The sequence below is a fragment of the Notechis scutatus genome, chromosome 3 (genome assembly GCF_049901735.1).
Source record: "Notechis scutatus isolate UNSWTSFEM ecotype Mainland chromosome 3, rNotScu1.2, whole genome shotgun sequence".
Taxonomy (NCBI): Eukaryota; Metazoa; Chordata; class Lepidosauria; order Squamata; family Elapidae; genus Notechis; species Notechis scutatus.
This window is the reverse complement of record NC_142011.1, coordinates 54,201,431-54,224,590: the sequence shown is the minus strand read 5'-3', so window position 1 is coordinate 54,224,590 and position 23,160 is coordinate 54,201,431. Positions and strand designations below refer to the sequence as shown.

The 23,160-nt window shown below is 38.5% G+C and overlaps 2 protein-coding genes across 2 annotated transcripts in view; one reads left to right on the top strand and one right to left on the bottom strand.

The window, feature by feature from the left end:
• Window positions 1-4,641: 4,641 nt before the first annotated feature.
• SYPL2 (synaptophysin like 2) lies at window positions 4,642-22,302 on the bottom strand. The gene is given in 7 exon segments (XM_026677897.2): window positions 4,642-8,846; window positions 10,091-10,282; window positions 12,716-12,920; window positions 17,557-17,681; window positions 21,962-22,014; window positions 22,017-22,032; window positions 22,246-22,302. Coding segments are annotated over 7 exon segments (777 nt in total). The 3' UTR covers window positions 4,642-8,717.
• The window catches only part of PSMA5 (proteasome 20S subunit alpha 5), a 33,521-nt gene continuing 32,539 nt past the window's right edge, over window positions 22,179-23,160 (top strand). The window contains exon 1 of the mRNA XM_087959962.1: window positions 22,179-22,710. The gene's annotated coding sequence lies outside the window, so the exon portion shown is untranslated. The remainder of the gene's footprint in view (window positions 22,711-23,160) is intronic.

The following is a 23,160-nucleotide window of genomic DNA, read 5'->3' as shown; positions in this document are numbered from 1 at the left end:
CAAAGAAAAACCAGAAAGTCCAGTTGCCTCTTGAAAAAATCACTTTTGGGACCACCTGGATGACTGAAAATTTCCATAGACAATCATAATAATAATACCAATAAGAGGGGGTAATAGAAGATGAGAAGGATAATAATATAGCCATACAAAATGAATGAATATACTTAGAAATAAGACAATACTGTGAGGATTAGGTGTTCAGCAGAAGGGAAAGAACAGTCCCTGTGTCTAGTTGTTTTAGCATGCAGTGCCCTATAGCAGCATCCTGAGGAGAGAAGTTGAAACAGTTTATGTCATGGTGTGAGGTGCCTAGATATTTTCAGTTTTTATGTACAGGTGAAACTCGAAAAATTAGAATATCGTGCAAAAGTTCATTTATTTTATTAGTAATGCAACTTAAAAGGTGAAACTAATATATGAGATAGACTCATTACATGCAAAGCAAGATAGTTCAAGCTGTGATTTGTCATAATTGTGATGGTGATGGCTTACAGCTCATGAAAACCCCAAATCCACAATCTCAGAAAATTAGAATATTACATGCAATCAATAAAACAAGGATTGTACATAGAACAATATCAGACCTCTGAAAAGTATAAGCATGCATATGTACTCAGTACTTGGTTTGGGCCCCTTTTGCAGCAATTACTGCCTCAATGCGGCGTGGCATGGAAGCTATCAGCCTGTGGCACTGCTGAGGTGTTATGGAAGACCAGGATGCTTCAATAGCGGCTTTCAGCTCTTCTGCATTGTTCGGTCTCATGTCTCTCATCTTTCTGTTGGCAATGCCCCATAGATTCTCTATGGGGTTCAGGTCAGGCGAGTTTGCTGGCCAATCAAGCACAGTAATCCCACGGTCATTGAACCAGGTTTTGGTGCTTTTGGTAGTGTGGACAGGTGCCACGTCTTGCTGGAAAATGAAGTCAGCATCCCCATAAAGCTCATCTGCGGAAGCATGAAGTGCTCCAAAATCTCCTGGTAGACAGCTGCGTTGACCCTGGACTTAATGTAGCACAGTGGACCAACACCAGCAGATGACATGGCTCCCCAAATCAACACAGACTGTGGAAACTTCACACTGGACTTCAAGCATCTTGCAGTGTGTGCCTCTCCATTCTTCCTCCAGACTCTGGGTCCTTGGTTTCCAAATGAGATGCAAAAGTTGCTCTCATCAGAAAAGAGGACTTTGGACCACTGAGCAACAGACCAGTTCTGTTTTTCTGTAGCCCAGGTAAGACGCTTCTGATGTTTGTTGTTCAGGAGCAGCTTGACAAGAGGAATATGACATTTGAAGCCCATGTCCAGGATCTGTCTGTGTGTGGTGGCTCTTGATGCACTGACTCCAGCCTCAGTCCACTCCTTGTGAAAGTCCCCAACACTTTTGAATGGCCTTTTCCTGACACTCCTCTCCAGGCTGTGGTCATCCCTGCTGCTTGTGCACCTTTTTCTTCCATGCTTTCCCCTTCCACATAATTTTCTATTAATGTGCTTTGATACAGCACTTTGGGAACATCCAACTTCTTTTGCAATTACCTTTTGAGGCTTTCCCTCCTTATGGAGGGTGTCAATGATGGTTTTCTGTACAACTGTCAGGTCAGCAGTCTTTCCCATGATTGTGATTCCTACTGAACCAGACTGAGAGACCATTTAAAAGCTCAGGAACTCTTTGCAGGTGTTATGGCTTAATTAGCTGATTAGAGTGGGACACTTTGAGCCTAGAATATTGAACCTTTTCACAATATTCTAATTTTCTGAGATTGTGGATTTGGGTTTTCATGAGCTGTAAGCCATAATCATCTCAATTAGGACACATCACGGCTTTACATGCTTTGCATGTAATGAGTCTATCTCATATATTAGGTTCACCTTTTAAGTTGCATTACTAATAAAATAAAAGAACTTTTGCACGATATTCTAATTTTTCGAGTTTCACCTGTAATGCCTAATGACCTCAGCAGGCTCCCCAGAACTTTGGAGGGTAGCTGAGAGAGTTCCTGATTAGAATATTCACATTTACCCTCTGAAATACATTCTCTTTGGAGAACGCTTTGGAAACCTCCTAGTGCCAGACTTTAACTGGAGTGAACTGCAGTATCACCCAGTATGACTTTGACTTTATTTCAGTAGGTGGCAGTACTTTGCAAACATCCAGGACTCAAAAGTCAAGCAGGGTTGGACCTGAATGTGGAACACCAGGGATGAGAGGGCTGTAGACTAAATAGGAAAATATCCTGGAAGATTATGGCAAATTATTTTGTACTGTTCCCCCCAAAATGACATAGACAAGTTCATGTAATCACAGGAATCAGGTGTGACCTGAGGTATTTTTCTTCTTTTTAATTTCTCACTTCTTACAGATTTTACCCATTTGTTATAAGGTTAAATTCAAATCAATAGGTTTGATCTTTAAAGGCCAACTCAAATGGCCTTAAAAAAAAAATATCAAACTTGGCTGAGTATTGTTGCTATTTGGATGATAAATCACCCAGGAAATCCTAGGGCTATGAACTATATTGGAAACTTTTTATAAAAATCCAGGAAAAAAAGCAATGCTCAACTACTTGCACGTTGTGGGTAATAAACTACATGGATAGGAGGAGTTGAGTTTAAACTGGGATCCAAGTTGTTTTGCAATCAACTTTCCCACTTGCCATATAAACTGACCCAGGAACTAGGATTGACTTCTTGGAGCTTTCTGATCTACTGCTGTTAAATGATGGATAGCTTTTCTGGAGTAGCATCCCTGGAAGTGTTTGCCTGCTTCCTTGCTGCTTTTGCAATGATTTTAATGAACAATTCTGGATGATGTATTCAAAGATTTAACACTTCTGCTTTTGGCCTGCTTCTATATATATTATTATTATTATTTCATTTTGTTAGTTGTCATGACTCTACATTTCTTTAATAAATATTAGAAATAACACAACCTAATTAAAATAACATAAATCCAGTTAATTATGTTAAAAATTCAGGACAACTAGGGAGTTTTCTAGTTGGACAATAGGCATATATTTCTGGATAATTAAGACAGTAAACCGGTCATGAAGAAAAGTATAGAGTTCAAATATTTTTTTCAAAATCTCTCCTGTATCTGCCTTTGAAAAACAATAGTTTTGCATATCTATGCTACAAAAATACAGCTTTCCTACCTTTTTGCAACATTAAAGAAGTGTCATAAATTACAACCAAAATTACATTCAGAATAAATTGTTTAGGGTTAATTAGGAAAAACATGACAGTTCTAATTCCTTGTTTCTGATGACCGAGGATCTAGCATTTAGCTGTTTTTCAGGGTAGAAGTCAGAGGAGCTCCCTGCATTGGAGGGCCCTCTTGTGCCTAGGTGCTTGAAATACACAGAACAAGGAATGTTATGGGAAATCAATGCATTGTAATTTGCCTCTCCTCTTCCCCCTCCTGCTTACTGTGACAGAATGTGACTCAGCTAAGATACTGAATCCTTTGCTCGTCTTCCCCAACCCAGTACTCTCCAGATATGAATATACACTCCCAATATTTTAAATACCATGTGAAGGTAAAGCATATGGTCTGCCAAAATGAAAAAAAAAATTGAGAAACACGAATGTTCTCAGTATTTTGTGCATATCTTTGTAAAGTTCGCTTTATACTATACCTTAACAAGAAAATTCTAGCAACCTAAAACTTGGTGGAAAAAATAGCCCCATTGTACAAACACTATAATGTGTTTTGAGTTATTATTAATATAGATTACACGGTCGTATTGTATCTGATATGTTCTGTGTATTTCTAATTTTTTCTTTTACTAAAGAGAGCACTTCTTAATTTTATCAACATAGTTATTTTTCATTAGTATGCAATGATAAAAAGCAACCCAAATGCATTGGGCAATTCTTATTGATAACTGGACCAAGTTGATTTGAAAGACAAGAGTTGCTATTGTCGAGAACTTGGAATGACAGTGGATTTTTTCCCCATTAATTTGGTAGGCTTTATAGCATGCCATTACAGCATGCATAGAGATCTTCACTTCATAATGATTAGCTGATTCAGTTAGCTGACCAGTTGTTTTTTGTGTGAGTTATTCTGAAGCAATATAGTTTACCAAACTGAATATGGACATTTGATCAGGGAGACCAAACTTAAGATCCAGTTCAATTATGAATGCAACTGAGTGGACTGTGATGTCAATGCAATCTTAGTCTTGGCTCTTAAATGGGACTAGAACTGACTTAATACGGTAAGTATCAGAACACCTGTCTCATCACAGTGCCAGCAGTGGCTTTTGTGTCCTCAATTAATCCAACAGTTGTTTCCCCTGACATCTTGACTTCACCAAATCAGAATCAGTCTGGGTGGGGAAGTTTTTCAGACTTCCATGAAAATAGCCGGAAGTAGATAACGCATCATATGGTAGCCAGTCTGACCATATGCATGAGATGCCTTGTTACAAATAATGGAAAGTGGCATCTTCAACAGCATCTATGCATGTTTCAATTTAAAATAAATAAAAAGTTGTTTTAAAAAATGCAAAATAGAACTTTTCTTCACTTACCTGAATATGTTTGGGGTTATTAATCTCCAACTCTCCACATCCCTATCTCCCCTTGTTTTCAACAAGGTAAAAAGGGACTTATGTCTATGTTTTAAAAAAACCAATACACTTTTTTGCTTTCCAATATTTTATGTTATTTTATTTTGTTACAAATCATTGAGGTATCTTGCAGAATAAAAGTTCAAATCCCCCAACACTCATGAAATTCCATGGATGGCCTTCTCTTTCTCTCTATTTCCTCACAAAACATTGTTTTAACATCAGAATGGAATCGCCTCCCACATATATCTCAATACTGTTCCTTTTTCAATGCCTTATATATGCTTTAGATTAGATCAATACAGTGAGTAAGTGGTAAAGAAGAGAGCAAGAAAAGGCTTCATTATAAACTAGAGACAAGAGGGCAGACTGCCATCAACTGCTAGCCTATTCAATCAGTGGTTTATTATTATTATACTTGCCACAGGTCAGTCAGATATTTAGACTAGATTTGTCATTTTTATCCATCTATGTTGGAATAAATAGTTCTATTTTTCAGATAAAACACACAGCCATGTTTTAAATTCCTCAAATGTTCTGGACATGGTGAAATATGCTTAATTTGGAGAGAAAAATACAACAAAAATTTGATGGCACTCTTCTAATATTTTAAAGATTATCACTTAGAAGGCAGCAATTTTTTGACTCGGTTGCCATAAAAAGGGTATATTTTTAGTTGCACATTAGAAACACATTGTTCTATTAAAAATAGGTAAAAATGAAACAAATGATTTAGAAGATTGATGGTCAGAGACTGAGCAACCTAAAAGGTACTCTTGTTTTGAATATTTTGGCATTATGCCAAAATTTCGGCTATATGCTTTACAGGTATTTGTCTATTTATAGTGCATGCATGTATTCTACATAGAATAATTACTATTCAGTTAGGCATCTCAACCAATCACACTAAATGCACACAACGAATTCAGATCACATTGGGAATCTTTTTCATCCTTTCCACTTTGTAACCACAACATAACAGAGAAAATATATAACATAGGCAATAGTCTGGCTACAAAATCACTTGCAAATTTTTGACAAAACCATTTTTTGTCGTTTGCCCACCATATATTATATGTTTAAAAGTTAGAAGACACCATGTACTGACAAGTATGTGTATGTGAATATATGTAAAACTTGTCATACGCTACACCAAATACAAAAGTTCTAAAACAGTCAATCTCTGGAAAATAGACAGTTCAGTAACATTGTCATTAAGGCAATTATACTTAGGAACTAGATAGGACATTGATCAAAGCAAAACTATAAGTGTACATAAAGGCTATAGCCCTTCAAAGTGAACTCTCCAAATATTTTATTAGAACAATACTAACAATCACTAGGAGAGTAAAAATATGCAATATCCTGTCACTAGAAGAGTAAAATGCCTGAGAAAGTAAGCAGAATTGGTAAGAATAGATGCCCAGAATTCAGTAATGACCTATTGGTTGCTCCACTTTTATTTTCCCAGGACAGAGAAGATAGACAACATGAGCATCTTAGTTACACATCATTAATCACCATTTGCTACACTGAATTTATAAGAAATGCTATGCTTCAATTTTCAAAAACCCAAAGGCAGCAAAAGCAGTGGCCCTTCATTCTTTCTAGCATATGTCATGCCCAAGATACAGCCTCAGGACAGTGAGTCAGTCATCTAGGATGGCTTTGGATTCAGTGTAATGGGTTTATCTGCACCTGCTGCCTGGTCAGCTGTTATACATCTCTCTTCTATGTTGGCTACAGAAGAAATGGCAAATGTAACACAACTGTATTTATTTCAAATACAGAAGCAAGCATATTTTAAGTCAGGAAGTGGCTTGCAGAATTTGCATGACCAATGGCATGCAACTATCGTATACTTTTTAAAGAATGTTTACTGCCAAGGGGACAGAATGCACCAGATACTTGTTTCTGTTTACAGCATCAATTTACAATATATTGTTCAATATTTGCACAAATGTCAGATCTTCAATTGGTAGCAAACAATAACGGTATTGTGACATTGATTTTTATTAATTGAGGATCTTGGACAAATCTTTGCAAAGGTAGCAAGTAATCTGTAAGATTCAGAAGAATGAATCAAAGATATAAACAAGATGAAAGACACACATATCTAACTACACTTGTAGGTTCAGTGTTTCAGAAAAAAAATAGAACTCCTTGAAATGAATGATTATCTAAAGACACACTATTAGCTAAAAGCTAGGTATGGACTAATTTGTTGCACACATGATGGACTACCAGAGAAAGCTATTCTAAGCTAGTCAAACAGTTTTCTTTTTGGTTTATAGTAACCTTTTTCTTCTTCTTCAAAAAAAAAAAAAGGACACTGCAGGGCCATTAGGAGACTACATATCATAGTTTCAATGCCAAAATGCCACAGGATTTCCTAAAAACTATCACTGTGGTAAAGAAGTACCAGTAATAAAAATTCAGGAAGAAAAGGAAGTTTACAAAAAATACAAAGGACACCTGCTTAACATGAAGGTCCCACACCTAACAAAGCACCAGTATTAGTAATATTAAGATTTCTTCTCCCTTTGCTGATAAAAGAAGATGTGGAAATAAGAGAAAGTCCAAGGCCAAACAAGGTCTGATGTAATAGATTGAATTCAACAGAGAAAATCATCATCCTTCCATACTCAGGCATCCCTCACCTTCCTAAAAGCTATCCACTCCCCCCGTTTAAGTTTAGGTCTATTTGAAACAGAGATTTAAGGATTGAGGGGTGGAAATAGCTTGAGAATAGCTGATATTCTCAAGAGCAAGTTGTTTCTAATTAAAAAGATGGAGGAAAGGAAAAGCTAGATTTATTATACTACACTTAATTTCTGGCAGTCTTGTCCTCTACCTAAGAGACACCCAGAGTTGCTAAAAGCTTCCTTAAGAATTCCCATAGCAACCTGGGTGATTAGGGTGGCTCATGTCACCATCAAATGATGTTGCTAATTGCAGCCAAATGGGAGTTAAATTCGAGATACGAACAAGTATACATTAGCAACTGATAATCAATTCAAAAAATGAAGAATTAACTATTTCCATTACAGAGGATTTAAAGGCCATTGCTAAGTTACTAGACACAAAGATTCTGAACAATATCGTAAGTTATATAAAACAATCCAATCTGTGCTCTGCATGTTTCTCAGCCAAGTTTTGGGCTGTCTTAAATTCAGGTGAATTGAATTAGTCTGCATATTCAAAGAAGTTCATATTGTGAAATATTTTAAAATAAAACAAAATTTCAAGGAGATTTTGAAACAGATGTCAAATTCTAGAATGCTAGAAGTATTCCACTAAAGCTACTTCTGGATGGTCAACATTTGTGTGCAATCTAGGGTTAGCAAAACCAGCTCACATTGGCAAGGATTACCCTTTGTGGCTCAAAATGATCAATGAGGACTTTCTCTTATTTCAATTTGGTTGTTTTTTTTAAAAAAAAAACCTTTTCCATATTAGCCATGCAAGGCCGATCAAGACACCTGTGTGCAAACAGTATCTTAAGTTGTAATCAATTGCACTTAATTGAAGCAAAAATATGTTTAGAATATGTATACTCTGTAATACAAAATGAGAAATGTAACACCCTGCTTCCTGCCTTTAAATGTATTAAAGGTAAAAAAAAACTTTTTTGTTTTTATTTTATTTTGCTGCTCAGCCAAGTGGCATGTTACTATTTCTACATCTATTATAGCTACAAAGTAGACTATTTTCTCTCTAAGGCACTTAGATGTCCCAAGTTTTGTGGTTTTAATTATTTGGTTTTCTCCAGGTTCTTATTCAACTCTACTGGCTTCATTTTTAAAAAATGATAAAAGTCATCGGTAAAGACATATTGCCATACATCCTGAGATAGGTGACTAATGTGAAAATGTACAGTAGCATATGCTTATAAAATATCCAAATAAAGAAGAGTTTTGTTGTAACTATGGATAGTCTGTGTATCTACAACAACAAGAAGACCAATGATTGCAGCTGGAGAAAGGCCTCCCATTTCAGTCACAAAGGGAAGCCAATATGACTGCTAAACAGTAGCAAAAATGGCAGAGAAGACATATTTCCTGCATGGGACGAGCAAAGGGACTGCATGTTCTTGATTTGGGGAAGGTGAGGAGAAGGCGGCTTCAATGGGGGAGTGGGGTTTCCTTATTGCTTATCAACAGCCCCTTGTTCAGCAGAATTTTCCTTGTTGCTGGTCTGTGCATGCCAAGGGGTTTCTTTAAAAACAAACCAGCAATTTCCAGCCCAGAGTATAAAGTTGACAAAACCAAACAGCTGAGGAAGAAAATGAGAAGTGTATAGTTAATACAAAGCAGTTATTGGTGAAGGCTGAGTACTTATATAAAGTCAGTTCAGTACTTTTTAATGCCCCCTTGTTCAGATTTTCACAATAATTAAAGAACAGAAAAACAACCATCTTCCACTGTTTTTACACATGTTCATGCACAGTAGAAATACTTTCTCATGCTTATTTTTGTGAGATCCAAAGTCACAGACGAACATAATTTTGAAATCGGCCTGTCCGTTACGAAATTATGCTGCCTTGACTGGATATTCTGTCTATTTGTCTGTTCTTTATCCACTGAACAATCAAATCGGTAATACTGTAACCTAAGTAGAAAATAATGAAATGAGAGGAAGGGCTAATATTCCTTATATGTGAATTTCAATAATAATGATTGTATTCAGTAGAACATAAACCCCACCCAGTTTGGAGTCAGGGTATCTTTCAGTGGTGGGATTCAATTTTTTTTTTTTACTACTAGTTCTGTGTGCGTGGCTTGGTGGGCGTGGCAGGGGAAGGATACTGTAAAATCTCCAATCAGAGGTGGTATTTGCCAGTTCTCTGAACTACTCAAAATATCCACTACAGGTTCTCCAGAACTGGTCAGAACCTGCTGAATACAACCTCTGGTATCTTTCTATGTGAATCTTACAATAAGCAGATAAAGTCCTCTCTTTTCCTCCTACTTTGGGGAGGTGGGGGTAGTAGTGTATTTTAAATCCTTCCCAAGGAATATATATATTCAGAAATGTACCTCTTCCAAGTAACATTTTTGCTGTTGTTTTTATTAGGCATGTTTGTATTGATGGCTAACGTTCTACAAATAATTTATATTGCCTGACTTTTATTTTAAACCCACTGCTGTTTTTCAATATTTCCTTTTAAATGTTAAACAATCATGTTTTAAACTGTAATATTTTAGATATACTTCTTGTATTTGTATACTTATGCTGTTCTTCATTCTTCTTTAATCACCATGATTTGCCTTCTCTTGATTAGCAACTGCTTGTTGAGCAAACTTAAACTGAAGTTTCTGTTTGCAAAAATGATGTGTTTGCTCAGCCTCTTTCATGACATAATTTCAGAGTTACTGCAGAAGACGACTTAAAAGACTAGCCCTGTCGGTTTTCGGAATGGCTTTGATTTAGTAAAAGAAATGGAATGGTACTATAGTGCAGCTGTACTCTACATGCTCTCCCTCCCAATCATTATATTACTTCCAAGCAACTCTTACCACAGAGATGTTGGCCAAACCCATAGAAGGAGTGGCCCCAGCATTGCACACTGCATTTTTGAATTGACATACTGACATGGCTGCAATAAGGCTGGAAGGCCGTGTAGCTCCTTTCACATCTGATAGACCTTTGCCCCAAGCTGAAAATGCCACCAGCCAAAAGAAGGTAAATGAGACAGACACACAGAAGTCCTGAATGAAGGGGGAAAGAGAGAGAGAAAGAGTCATGGTTAGTATACTCCATGACAGTAGCTCTATTCTGCTACATCCTTTCATCCAAAATACTCATGGCCAAATGTGGGGGCAGACCATTTATTTTAATCAGGCATGCTTGTTATTTCACACTATTTGTCGGATAACAATGATCACTCCACTGCATAGTAAGGTATACATGCTGCACCTAGTCATATTATAGTTTGTTTGCTGCTGCCTCAACCATTATTGGTTTATAAACCAACTGTGACTTATTCAACAAATCATGGATAAGCAAATCCAAACTAACCACATCACATGAATCAGATGATAATACTGTTGCATAGATTGATTCTTCTTGTGCTAGTACTCCAAGGTCAATAAAAATGCAAAACAAAGAAGATAGGACTTCCAAATTGGATGCAAGTAGTCCTCCCTTAACAACCACAATTGGGACTGAAATCTCAGACATTTAGTGAAGGAGTTGTTTATGCAAGTCATCCCATGATCTAAAGACCTGGTTTTTCTCTGGGGACCGAATGAGAGTTCCACACTGGAAGGGACTGCTGGATGGATGGCAGGCTCCACATCCCCCTCCACCTTGCTCTCTGTTTTCCCATCCACCTTTTTGGTTATCAGATTAATGTTTTATTCTTGTTGTTTTCCTTTGTCATTGTTTATTTCAGGGGTCTCCAACCTTGGCAACTTTAAGCCTGTTGACTTCAACTCCCAGAATTCTGGGAGTTGAAGTCAACAGGCTTAAAGTTGCCAAGGTTGGAGACCCCTGGTTTATTTCACTGTTCTATTATTTCACTTCTGTCTGCACTCCTTTCCTTTTCTCCCTTTTTATTATTGTAAGCCACCTTGAGTAGCCCCATGGCGAGACAGGCAGCAAATAATTTAACAAATAAATAAAACGACGGCTTCATTCAACCATTTTGGCACACTCAGTTGTGGCAATTAAGCAATCTTATGGTTGTTAAGTGGATAAAGTCCTAGTTAAGGAGCCTAGGGTACCTTGGGACTGGGAAAGACTCTAGGAGATCCATTGTAGGCTCTGCGCAAATGTATCTCCCCTCAGCAAATGTATCTTCACTTGAAATTTCAGCCTCTGAGCAGAAAGATATTCATATGCAACCTGCACCAAGCCTCCTAGGGCGTCTTCGGTCTGATTTAAGCATGGTATATAAAATCATACATTGCAATGTCCTACCTGTCAATGAATACTTCAGCTTCAACCATAACAACACAAGAGCACACAATAGATACAAACTCAAAGTTAACCGCACCAAACTTGATTGCAGGAAATACGACTTCAGCAATAGAGTGGTCAATGTCTGGAATACTCTACCCGACTCTGTAGTTTCTTCCCCAAACCCCAAAAACTTTAACCTTAGACTGTCTACTATTGACCTCACCCCTTTCCTAAGAGGTCTGTAGGGGGCGTGCATAAGCGCACCAACGTGCCTACCGTCCCTGTCCTATTGTTTCTCTTATTCTTCTTTTATTTTTCTTATATGTACCCATTTCATGTATTCACAACTATGTATACACTTATACTTATTATCTTGTAAACAATTGGCAAATCAAATAAATAAATAAAAATAAATAAATAAATACCTTCCCCTTGCACCCACACCCCTTGCCTTACCGTGCTTCCCCTCCAGTCAGTACCTGAAAATCCTGCTTGGATTTTGGCTCCCCTCTTGTCTTTGGGGGTTGGGTGAAAGAGCTCCCTGCTAAAGGATTTCAGCTCCATGCAAGCAGGCGTGAAGGATTTCAGCTCCATGCAAGCAGGCATGAAGGATTTCAGCTCCATGCAAGCAGGCTCTTTCAACAAACCCCAGAGGGGAGAGGGAGTTTTAGCAGGTGGTAGCAGCTTGAAACCTTTCCCGCTGTCTTCCCCATTGAAGATTGCAAATGTTGAATGCATTATTGAATAGCACTTGGCAACTGCGAACGTAAATGTCAGTGGTGGGATTCAAATTTTCTTACTACCGGTTCTGTGGGCGTGGCTTGGTGGGTGTGGCAGGGGAAGGATACTGTAAAATCTCCAGTCAGAGGTGGTATTTGCTGGTTCTCTGAACTACTCAAAATTTCCACTACCGGTTCTCCAGAACTAGTGAGAACCTGCTGAATACCACCTCTGGTAAATGTGAACAGGTTGCCAAACAACCAGATTGCAATTATGTGACCATGTATATGTGTGTGTGTGATGTTTTGCAATGAGGCCAATGTTCATTCGAACCTTAAACAAGGACTACCTGTAAACATACATAGTGGAGCATTGTACCCTTTTTCTCAGGTTTCATATTCAGAAATGATCATTTTGTTAATGGAGTTTGCTCTAAATGAATTGTGTTTGTATAGAATTGGTTCTGTGATGTAGGACTTGAAATCTAAAGAACTTGAAAACCAAACTTGAGATCTTACCGCAAAAGGTAGCTTCTTATTTTCCTTATAGAGGGAGTGAAATCGTAGATATACTGCAAGAGCTGCCATGGTATATAGAAAAGTAAAAACCCCCAAGGTCACGAAGAATTCAGCTGGTGCAGAAAAGTCTCCCATGAGATGCAGCATTCTTTTAGAAGTTGATCCTTCGATACAATCTGGCATATCAAATGGGATTTTATACAACCTGGTCAAATTGAAAACGAAAGCAAGAGAAATAGCTTAAATGTAATTTGAGTACTTAGTACAGAAGAATTAGGCTACAGGGTATCTCTAACATCTAGAAAACTGTATGGAGGAAATACCATATATATTTGCCTCATTCCCATCTTCGTTAAAATGTATTTTGCAGGTTTTAAACAGTTTTCTTCGAGACAAAAATGAAAAGTACCAAGCAGCCATTTTTTAAAAACAGTTGTCTGAAACAAACACCTGAACAGCACAGTTTGGCTCAAGATTTTATGAGACTGCCTCGTGTCCTATCCAGTCCTGTTTAGTGTACATCCATTTAAGTCTTTATGATAAATCTTGATAAATTTTCTTGCCAATAACAACACTAATAAAATACTTTGGCAGATTCTCTCAGACCCTATACCAATTTTAATAAATGTGAATTTAAAAAGTAGCTAAACCTTCTTTGGAAAAGATTATCAGAATTAATGGGTTAAAGAGATGATACTTTAAAATTTTCAATTTATATGCGGAGAAACCCTTTTGGATTAAGCAATGTTATGTAAACATATGTGTAAAAATATTTTTATAAAGTCAAAAAATAAAGGTATGAGTTAGGAAAAAATACAGCTAAATCTAGTTTCTCAGTGCACCTTTATAACTTTCTGTACTTGCAAGCTCTCCTTGCTTCCAACACATCCATGTATCACATCATAGACTGCCTTATTCTATTTCCATATTATTTTTAGTGTGACTCATATTGAACATGCATCTTGGAAAAAATGTAAAGGAAAAGAATTTATTTGAGATTTCCCTGTTGCAAACCATAATGTATGGGTTTATTGTAATGCTAGTTTAACAATTGACAGTGCATATACAGAATTTCTTGCAATGAAAATACAACTATGAGAGAAGAGGTTTGTATCCTTAGCAACCATGCCTAACATAAATCTGAATTCAAGAGACAAAAAGGCCTCGAAGGATGGGGAGGGAGGAATCTATTCCACCTAAAATGTTTTTCAACCCATATACAATTCATTAAGATACTATATTTTGTTTTGAACTGTCACTGCCAGTACCACAACAACCCTTCCAATTTGTTCCCCTTCTTGTCAAAGGCATTTTAAAATACTTCACAGACATGCCTCTATTTATAGCTATCAGATGTTGGCAGGGAGGGAAAGATGCACACAGATATAACCATGTTAGATCTTTCATGCATTGATTTTATTCCAGCTTAGATCTTGTTTCTGTTTATCCAAAAGCCTTGTGGTGGCATCTCCATGTAATGTAGAAAGTTTTTGTTGTGCTGATTTGTGCTCCACAAAAATATAACCTTCTATCTGATCTGGCATACCAAAAAGAAGTTTAGGATATTATGTATACTCCAATGCTGCCTCTTGTTTTTAGCAATGGCACTGGTCACCAAGGCCACCAAATCTTAGATCACTAAGATTTAGATAAAGAACTGCTGATATATTTTTTTTTGTAAATTTTATTTGAGTTTTCACAAAGAGAAAAAAAAATACAAATAAAAGATCTTTTTTGAAAGTAGCGTAATCCCGGATTACATTTCTTCGTACAGACACAAATTCAGGTTCATGCTCATTTTTATGTTCTATTCCATATCTTATTACTATTTTACATTTTCTGCATAGCTTCTCCCCTCTTTTAATTTTCTCAATTTTATTTTAATTATCTCATCTCAATTCAAATCATTGTATTTATATTTTTCCAGTATTGTACTTATTTTTCAAATTATTTTTCTTTTCTTTGGTTGTTTTTTTAAGTCTTAAATTCTCCATTCTCTTTCCCCCCCCTTTCCTTTTTCTTCCCCACATAAAATTGCTTGTTCATTAAAGATGGCTTCTTCTTTGTTCCAGTCTTTTTCTTGTTTTGCAGTCTTTTCTTGTTGTTTCTCATAGTTCCAAATCTCCATTTCTAAGAATTGAAAGATGAAGCCAAAAGAACCCTTCCCTTCTTGTGCATCTTCTTTGTACTTTTTAAATTCCATTTTCAATTCATCCAGAAGTGGTGCCATTGTATAAATTTTTAAACAACCACCCGATTGATTTTAGTCATTCAAATATAATAACCAAGAATCCAAAGATCACCAAATAATCCAAATACACACAAGCTGTTTCTTTTTTGCTCTTTTTTTTCACTTTCTCCTCCTGGGGTTACTATTTAGTTGCAAAGTTTCAGTTAAAATGTATCTTTTAGAAGTCTTGTTGAAGTTTTACTGTAGATTCTTTTTAATTCTAGGCAGTCTCCTCCCTCTTCCAGATCCTGCCCTTGTTCTTTTTCTCTCCCTTCCTGCTTATGAAAAAGAAAAATTTTAATGTCCAGAAATCTTTATTATCCCTTTGGCATTTTGTTTTATTTTCAGCTTAATTGCCTATTGATGTCAAAGTGGATTTTTCTGATTTCTTATTTAAGTCTCTTAGTTGTCAGTATAGGGAAGGAGAGAGAAGGAAAAAAAAGCCAAACCTTTCCCTTTTCACTTTCCTTCGCTGCTTCCGACTCTTCTTTGGGAGCGATGTTATTTTTTGTAAGTTTAAATTCCAGGGTACCTTAGTTGTTGCTTTTACAATTTAACCCGGTCAGCCAAAACTTTCACTTCTTATCTTCCTCCTGCACATTCTTTTCCAGTCGAGTTCTCCTTTGTGGTGGCCATTTCTGACCACTGCTACAAACGCCTTCGGGAAAGGGAGTAATGGCCAGCTGAGGAGAGATGCAGCTCTCCTCAACCCTGCTGGCAGTCTCCCCACTCTTCACCACCTCTACGGGGTGGCTTAGACCCGAAACCAGCTGGCTCGGGGCGCTCCAGCGGTGAGCCCAGACAGAAACTGCGCACGATCGCAGATTTCTGTCTGTCGCTGAAGCCCTTCAAACCGGAACCAGAACTGCTGATTTTTTTTTACTGGTTTATATGACTCTCAATAAATGACAGCTGTATCAGGTCAGCTGCTGCTTTTAAGTTTGTAACAAAAATATTCCTTTTCCTCTCAAAGCAAAATCAGAGTTTTCAGAATGCTTTATTGTATTTCTGGCTACACAGCAGTTTCCTACACAGCTAGTAACCTGCTATAGCAATACTCATCTGGAAGTGAGAGGAAAGAAGAAAGGGAAACAACAATTCAGGAATGTTGTACCATAATCATTATTTTAATTTAATTCAGATGATTCAATTTTGCTACACTATGATCTGCCAGTGTTAATTCACAGAGTACAACCATGTGCATAAAGTGCATAAATTCAATTGACATCTGCTAAACTCCTCAATGAAAATTGCCCTCGGGAAGTGGTGCTCTCAAAGTTTTAGATGATATTATTTTTATCCAACTCTCCCCCTCATATCATTTGAAATACAATTTAATATATTTGAAACCACAGCGGGGGTGTGGCGGAAAGGAATCAAACTACTCATATCAACATGCTGAAATACAAATGCAAGGCAGCTGGGACCTCCACCTGCCAATCTTGGAGATAATGCCAATCTGGAAGCAAGGTACCCAGCTGGAAACAGAATTCTCACCTCATTTGGTTGTCTCTAACCGAGATATTTCAGACATGAGCCCTTTTTAAATAGATGCAGTGATATAAGCTGGTGGTAATGCTTGTCTTAATAGTTCTGTACTGAGAATACACTCCTATTGGAGATTCTGATGTCTTGGGAGAAAAGAGGCTTGGTTTCCAGCTGTCAGAACGGAACAGATATATCCCCAAACAAAATAATGGATGGTATACTTCTAGATATAATGGCCCAGAAAATAATACATTTGGGTTAACCTCTTCACCTACAAAGTTTTCTGAAAATCACAGTAGCTCCTCTTCCTGCAGGTCAATGCATTTTCTAATTCACTGTTAAGTGTTATGTAACAAGAACTTTCTCATGTGGGAATATTCCAATATATGGCATGTAGCTTATTTATACTATATATGTCATTGAATCTTTTTTTCAAACATCAAAGATCCAATAGCACTGTGTCTGCACAGTGGGTCAGAAGTGGTTTCTATTGTGGCATGCATACACTAGTTTCTTGGATGAATTATATTTTCCTGCACGAACAGTCTTCAAATCTCTGAACAACTGGAAAAAAGAAAAGGGATTCAGAGTTTTATAAAATCTGCTCTGTGCAATCAAGGCATTGAGTAGTAATACTCTATGCTGCATGACGAATCACTTTGAAAACTAAAAGAATTCTCAAAGTGATCTGAGCAATTGGAGGCATTAAAAAAACAAACCCAAAAGGAACCCAAATTTTTTTTTAGCACATCCAAGCTAACATACTTAAGTGAGATTTCTGAATGTCATACTATGCAGAGCAGTGTCCGGCCGTTGCTGTAATAATGCTACAATTCTTCCACTGCTTAATGCAATTTATTTTAAATCAGTAGTTAAGAGGTTTAAAGCAACTCTAGAGGAATAGTTTGAAAAATAGCCTGCGATATTGAGCGATTCTAGTTAAAAAATTACTTGTCACTGAAAAAGATTTAAGGACATCTTCATAAGAAGAACTCTAAGAAATATAAAGTAACCATTTCCCCTTTACTAAAGGCTATTTTTATTTCCCCTTTACTAAAGGCTCAACAGTGTTGAGTTTCACATTATATCTTCCATATCTGTACTCTGTCAGCTTTTCATTTACCTGAAAGGATATCCAAACTGCACAGTAATAGCAGTTGTCTCCTTGGGAGGCTTGGTGCATTTCACAGTAGCCCCTGTTTCTGCACTGAAAGAACCACAGGCTCCAAAGGCAAAAATGGCAAAGAGCTGAGGAGAAAGGGGAGAGGAGTTTAGAATTAAATCTGTCAACAATCAATAGGAAAAAACCCTCTCTAAACAAGGCAACATATTGAGCTTTACCAACTCCTGTGAACAATCCCAAGACCGTACAAATTGCATACTACCAAGGTTTATAATGGCCCAGTGTTTTTAATAAAACCACATCAATCACCAATGCACATCAGCCATTGAAGAAACAATTTGCAAGCAATACACACGCCTGATCAATTTTTTAAAACCTGCATATTTTCTTGGATAGATTTAAAAAATCTTGAAAGAAAGAAAAGAAATAGCTTGCGGGAAGCCAACTCTGCAGAAAAAATAACCAGGTTTATACTCAATTTCTATAAGAAAAAAAGCATCAAATTTAAAAAAAGAACAATGTATGTCTTGCTTTTTTGCAGGATAGTAAGCAGTATTAGAATCCTTAGATATAACCAATAGCTTTTAAAAAAAGCATCTGTCAGAAAAGTAACTGAAATAATTCCATCAGCTTCAATAGAAAGCTAAATGGTTTGACTGAAGTCTGCCCATAAATATGGGACAAACAACAATTATGCCACATATATAAAAAATATTTTGTTTCAATATAAATTGCCTGAAGCTACATAAAATCAATCCCCGCCCAAAAAGTGAAATCCACAGTGTAAGAATGCACTTGAAGCTGATAGATTTATTCATTTTAAACACACCATTCCATTCAGAGATATGCATTATTTTTGTAATAGGCAAAACTCAGCAAAAGCTGTAGAAAGTCAAGACTAATAGGTATACTGTATAAAAGCAGATGCTAGTGTTGGAAGAGACCAAAATTAAATTTCAGTCTGCTCTTGCTACGTATAAACTTCGCTTATGATCACATCAGCATTGCCAAGCTTATCTCCCTTTGCATAGGTTAGAGAATACAAGAGGTTTCAGCTAATCAAAATTGTCAGTTTAGATTTGGGCCATATATAACAATGCACTAGATATCAAGAAAAGCTAAATCAAGAGTATTCTTCAAGCACTGTGGTAGATCAGATAAAAATGAATGAGGGGGAAAAAAAGGATTTGCCAGTTGAACAAAAAACTGTTTCATTTACCATTAGGCTCAACTCTCTCACACATATGCATATATAGCAATATGGGCCATGCAAGACCTGGTAAGACATCCTGGGTGGATTCAACTTTGAACAACAAAGCAACAACAGAAGAGCCTAAATCAGACACTGGTCCCTGGTTTGAAAGACCCCATTGGCTGAGCCTGAGACTAACATCCAGCCAAAACAGGACTAACCAAAATCCAACTATTCAGCTATTATAATGAAGGCTGCACTGTACTCCCTATGGGTTTCCATAAGCTCAGCTAGGAAAACCGATGAAAGCTAGCAGATGTGCTGCTTAAATACCATTATGGCTGAAGAACTTCAGAATTAGTTGTGTCTATGTAAGTGCAGAGAAATGTGAGTGATACAAGAAAGAGGGTAAAAGAAAGGAGTAAAAGAAAGGTTTTGTCATGATGTATAGCATTTAGATGGAACTAAAAGTAACAGTTGCAACAAAATTATAATATAAACAGCTCAGAAAAAGGCGACTGTATCTGTCAGGCTCTCATTTTCCCCCCCTATCCTAATAAAGCAGGTACAGGTAGTCCTTGACTTACAACCACAATTGAGCCCAAAATTTCTGTTGCTAAATGAGACATTTGTTAAGTGGGTTTTGCCCCATTTTATGACCTTTCTTGCCACAGTTGTTAAGTGAATCACTGCAGTTGTTAAGTTAGTAACCCAGTTAGTAAGTGAATCTGGCTTCCCCACTGGTTTTGCTTGGAGGAGATTGCAAAATGTGATCACATGACCCCCCCAGGACACTTTAACCATCATAAATACAAATCAATTGCCAAGTGTCTGGATGTTGACCACATGACGATGGGGATGCTGCAATGGTCATGAGTGTGACAAATGGTCATAAGTCACTTTTCCATTGTAACTTTGAATGGTCACTAAATGAACTGTTGTAAGTGAAGGACCACCTGTGCCTTGATTTAATAAACTTTATCCAGACATGTTTACTGGCAGCCAATACTGACTTTCCTTTCATGAGCTCCAGTACTCCATGAAATCTGTAATTACTATTTGCAATTCCAGATTTTACATAACAGCTGATGACAGCAGTAGGGTTCTCAACCCTACTTTTGCACCAGGGGAAGAATCAGGCTCAAACTCTGAGCAGGACTGACTTATCCCAAAGCAACTGTTTAAGTGCTGACTTCTATGAATTTAGAGCCAACTCTATATTTTCTATCTGTATAGAAAAAAAAGAACTAGCATGGTTCTCAAGTATTTTGCTAGATGTGAAACATATAATTGAGAAAAAGCTTCTACATATATAGCAGGGGTAGTCAACCTTTTTATACCTACTGCCCACTTTTGTATCTCTGTTAGTAGTAAAGTTTTCTCTAACCACCCACTGGTTCCACAGTAATGGTGATTTATAAAGTAGGGGACAAAACGCCTACCGCCCACCATGAAAGCTGGAACGCCCACTAGTGGGTGGTAGGGACCAGGTTGACTACCACTGATATATAGAAAAGAAAATTCTGTATTCAGAAAATACTATCCGTACCACTGCAGGCTGTGTGTGCAGCCACATATCACGAAAAATATCCCTGTGTACTCAAGGCAAGAAAACATGAAAAATCTGGTTTTGGCTCTTCAGTAGTTAACACTTCCCAAGCTAAGACATTATCATTGAATGAAATGGATAGATCTGGTAGGATTCTTTTAATCCTTTCAAGATACAGTCACTATGACTTTTACTGAGGAGCTTTGTCATTAGAACTTTCTTGCTTTTTTAACCATGCTAATTTTAGCCTACATTCTAAAAGGGAAGCTTCTTGACATGATTGATATAATGTCTTATCACAATGCTAAAAAGTGTAAAGAGAACTGAAAATGCTTAAGACCTTGTCAGGCAATTACACAGCATAATAAAAAAATATGAAGGGTCAATTGCAGACTGTGAAAGAACCCTATGCACATATTTAAAACAATAAAAGATGACACAAACTACTACTTATATTGCATAACCTAATGTCTTGATGTATAATGGAAGGCCACTTGTGCCATTCGTCATAAGACTTTAGAGCAACATTATTCTCATGATCCAGTGCTTTAAGCAGTCACTCAATGCACAAAATTGCCACAACCAGAATCTTCATATCGCAATTCATATTGCTGTCCTCAAGCCATGCATCATGCAAAGACAAGTCCTTGCCATTTACCAAGGGACCCACTTGCATTATCTTTAAAGTACGTGAGATGTGTTTTCATAGAAGTTTAAACTCATCCAAATTTGCTGCACACTTAGATAGAATGCTGTTAGTTCAGGTTTTTCCCCCCTTATCGCTCAGTTCCTCCCTGGTTCTTTTCAGAGTCTGAACCTGTATTGGACACCCTTTGTATTGGAATCATTAACTACATGATTTTGACAAAATGTATTCTTCATGTTTAAGTAATACCACTATTGTCTAAAGATAGAACAAATGGTGGTACAGCATGTTATTCAATAACAGTGCCATATATGGATGTTTATAACATAAAACAGAATTTTGTAAAAAAAAAAAAAAAAAAGGAAGTGGGTTTTCTTTTTTTTCTTTTTAAGAAACAGAAAGTTGATTTGGGTCCTTTAAGGCTTATTCTGTTTCTCTCTCTCTCTCCCATCCCCTAACTTTTGCATTAAAATGGGTAGAAATCTGAAAATGTCCCTAGGGATCAAATTGAAATTGAAATGCTCCTCTCCCATGGAAAGAGACACACAAAAATACAGCGTTGGAGTGGAGCCTCCTGGCACTGGGTCTGTGCTGTGGACTAAATAAACCCAGAGCTTCTAATCTCCTCTTGGGAAGGCTGAGAAGAGAGAGAATTTGTGAGCTCAGGGACAAGTTAAGGCGTGGTATGTGCAGAATCAGAGCTCCAAAAAGGTTAAACCCGCCTGAGTGAAATGTGAGCTCAGCTCGCCACTGTTCCCATACATACCCCAAGTCCACAAATCCAGACTCCTTTGCACATAGAAGGACTGCCTGAGGAGGCACTCCCCTCCACCGGCTCCTGCACACAACCCAGGTCCAATTTCCCAGCCTCGTGTGGCCCCTTTCCTTGATGAAACTTCACCAAGGCAACAGTTTTAGCGCATTGTCATCCTTCCCTATCAGGTTGGGAACCAGGTTGGGGGGAGAGGGGGGGAGAAGGCAAAAGCAGAAAAGTTGCACACCGAAAGAGCAAACTTACCCACTCCAGCACCTTAATGAATCCCAGGGGCTCCTCCAGGCGACCCCACCGTAGCCCCCAAACAGCTGGGCCTGGCAAGGAAAGCAAAAAAAAAAAAAAAAGAGGCAAGGGGTGGGAGAGAAACATGGGCAGGGATTTCAGGTCAGCCAGGAGGGAAAGCCAAGGGTGGGGAGGGCGGGGGGGAGAGGGAGAATTAGGAAAGGGCGTCAGAAAGTGAGGGACAGTCAGAGACAGAAAGAAAGGCCAAGAAGGCGGGAGAAAAGGGCCAGCGAAAGGAGCCCTACCACCAGGTTGGGAGACTCCTTGTCCGCCGCCGCGCTCTGGGCTCTGGATTCCGACATGCTCCGTGGAGAGCTGGTCGCCGCCGGGTCGAGCTCGGCTTCCTTGCCTCTCCGGCGCGTGGGCGGGGGGAGTTATCCAGGCGAGGGGAGCCCCGGCTGGAGTTGGCGGCGCGAGCGGCTGCTCCCTCCTCCGCGGACCTGCGGCGAAAAAAAAGACCCGTCGGAACTCCTGTCAAAGTCGGCAAAAGAAGAGGGAGGCGCCCAGAGGCGACGGCGGGCGGGCGGGCGGGCTCGCCTCCTGCGCGCGCTTCGGCTCCTAGGCTGAAGCCGCTGAGGGCGGGGCTCCCCTTGCCGCCGGCTCCGCCTCCCTCCGAAGGGGCGGACGACCCAGGCGCCCGGCGTCTTTTCGCTCTCCGGAGGAAGGCAGGACGCGCCTCGCTCCCTCGCTCGGCTGCGGCGGCTAAGGATGTAAGTAAGGGGTCTGCGAAGGGAACGTCGGTCTGAAGCATTTTAGTGCTGGGTGGGGGAGGGAGCGCAGAGCTTGGCCAATGCAGTAAGGTGGGGGAGGGGTGGCGGTGGGGGGAGGGAAGGGCCTTGTTTTCTTTCCTTTCGTGCGAGTAAATGCATGTTAAGTTTGAAGGGATGCGGGCACATTTACGACGCTGTTTGCAAAATCAAAGTAATCCTTGCCCGAGCACAGCTTGGTTGATGGGAAGATGCCTTTCTTCCCTTTCATATAAAAAAGGGCTGTTTGTGCTGCCTGCCAGGGGTTGAGGGACGCGTATTTAATTTTATTATATTCTTGTGCCCCACCCCAAAAACGGGGAGATCCAATTGTAAACGATTGAGTTGGGATGAATGTCATTGTCTTGCTAAGGTCTCTAGTAGCACAAATGTACAATTCTAATTTTTTTCAAC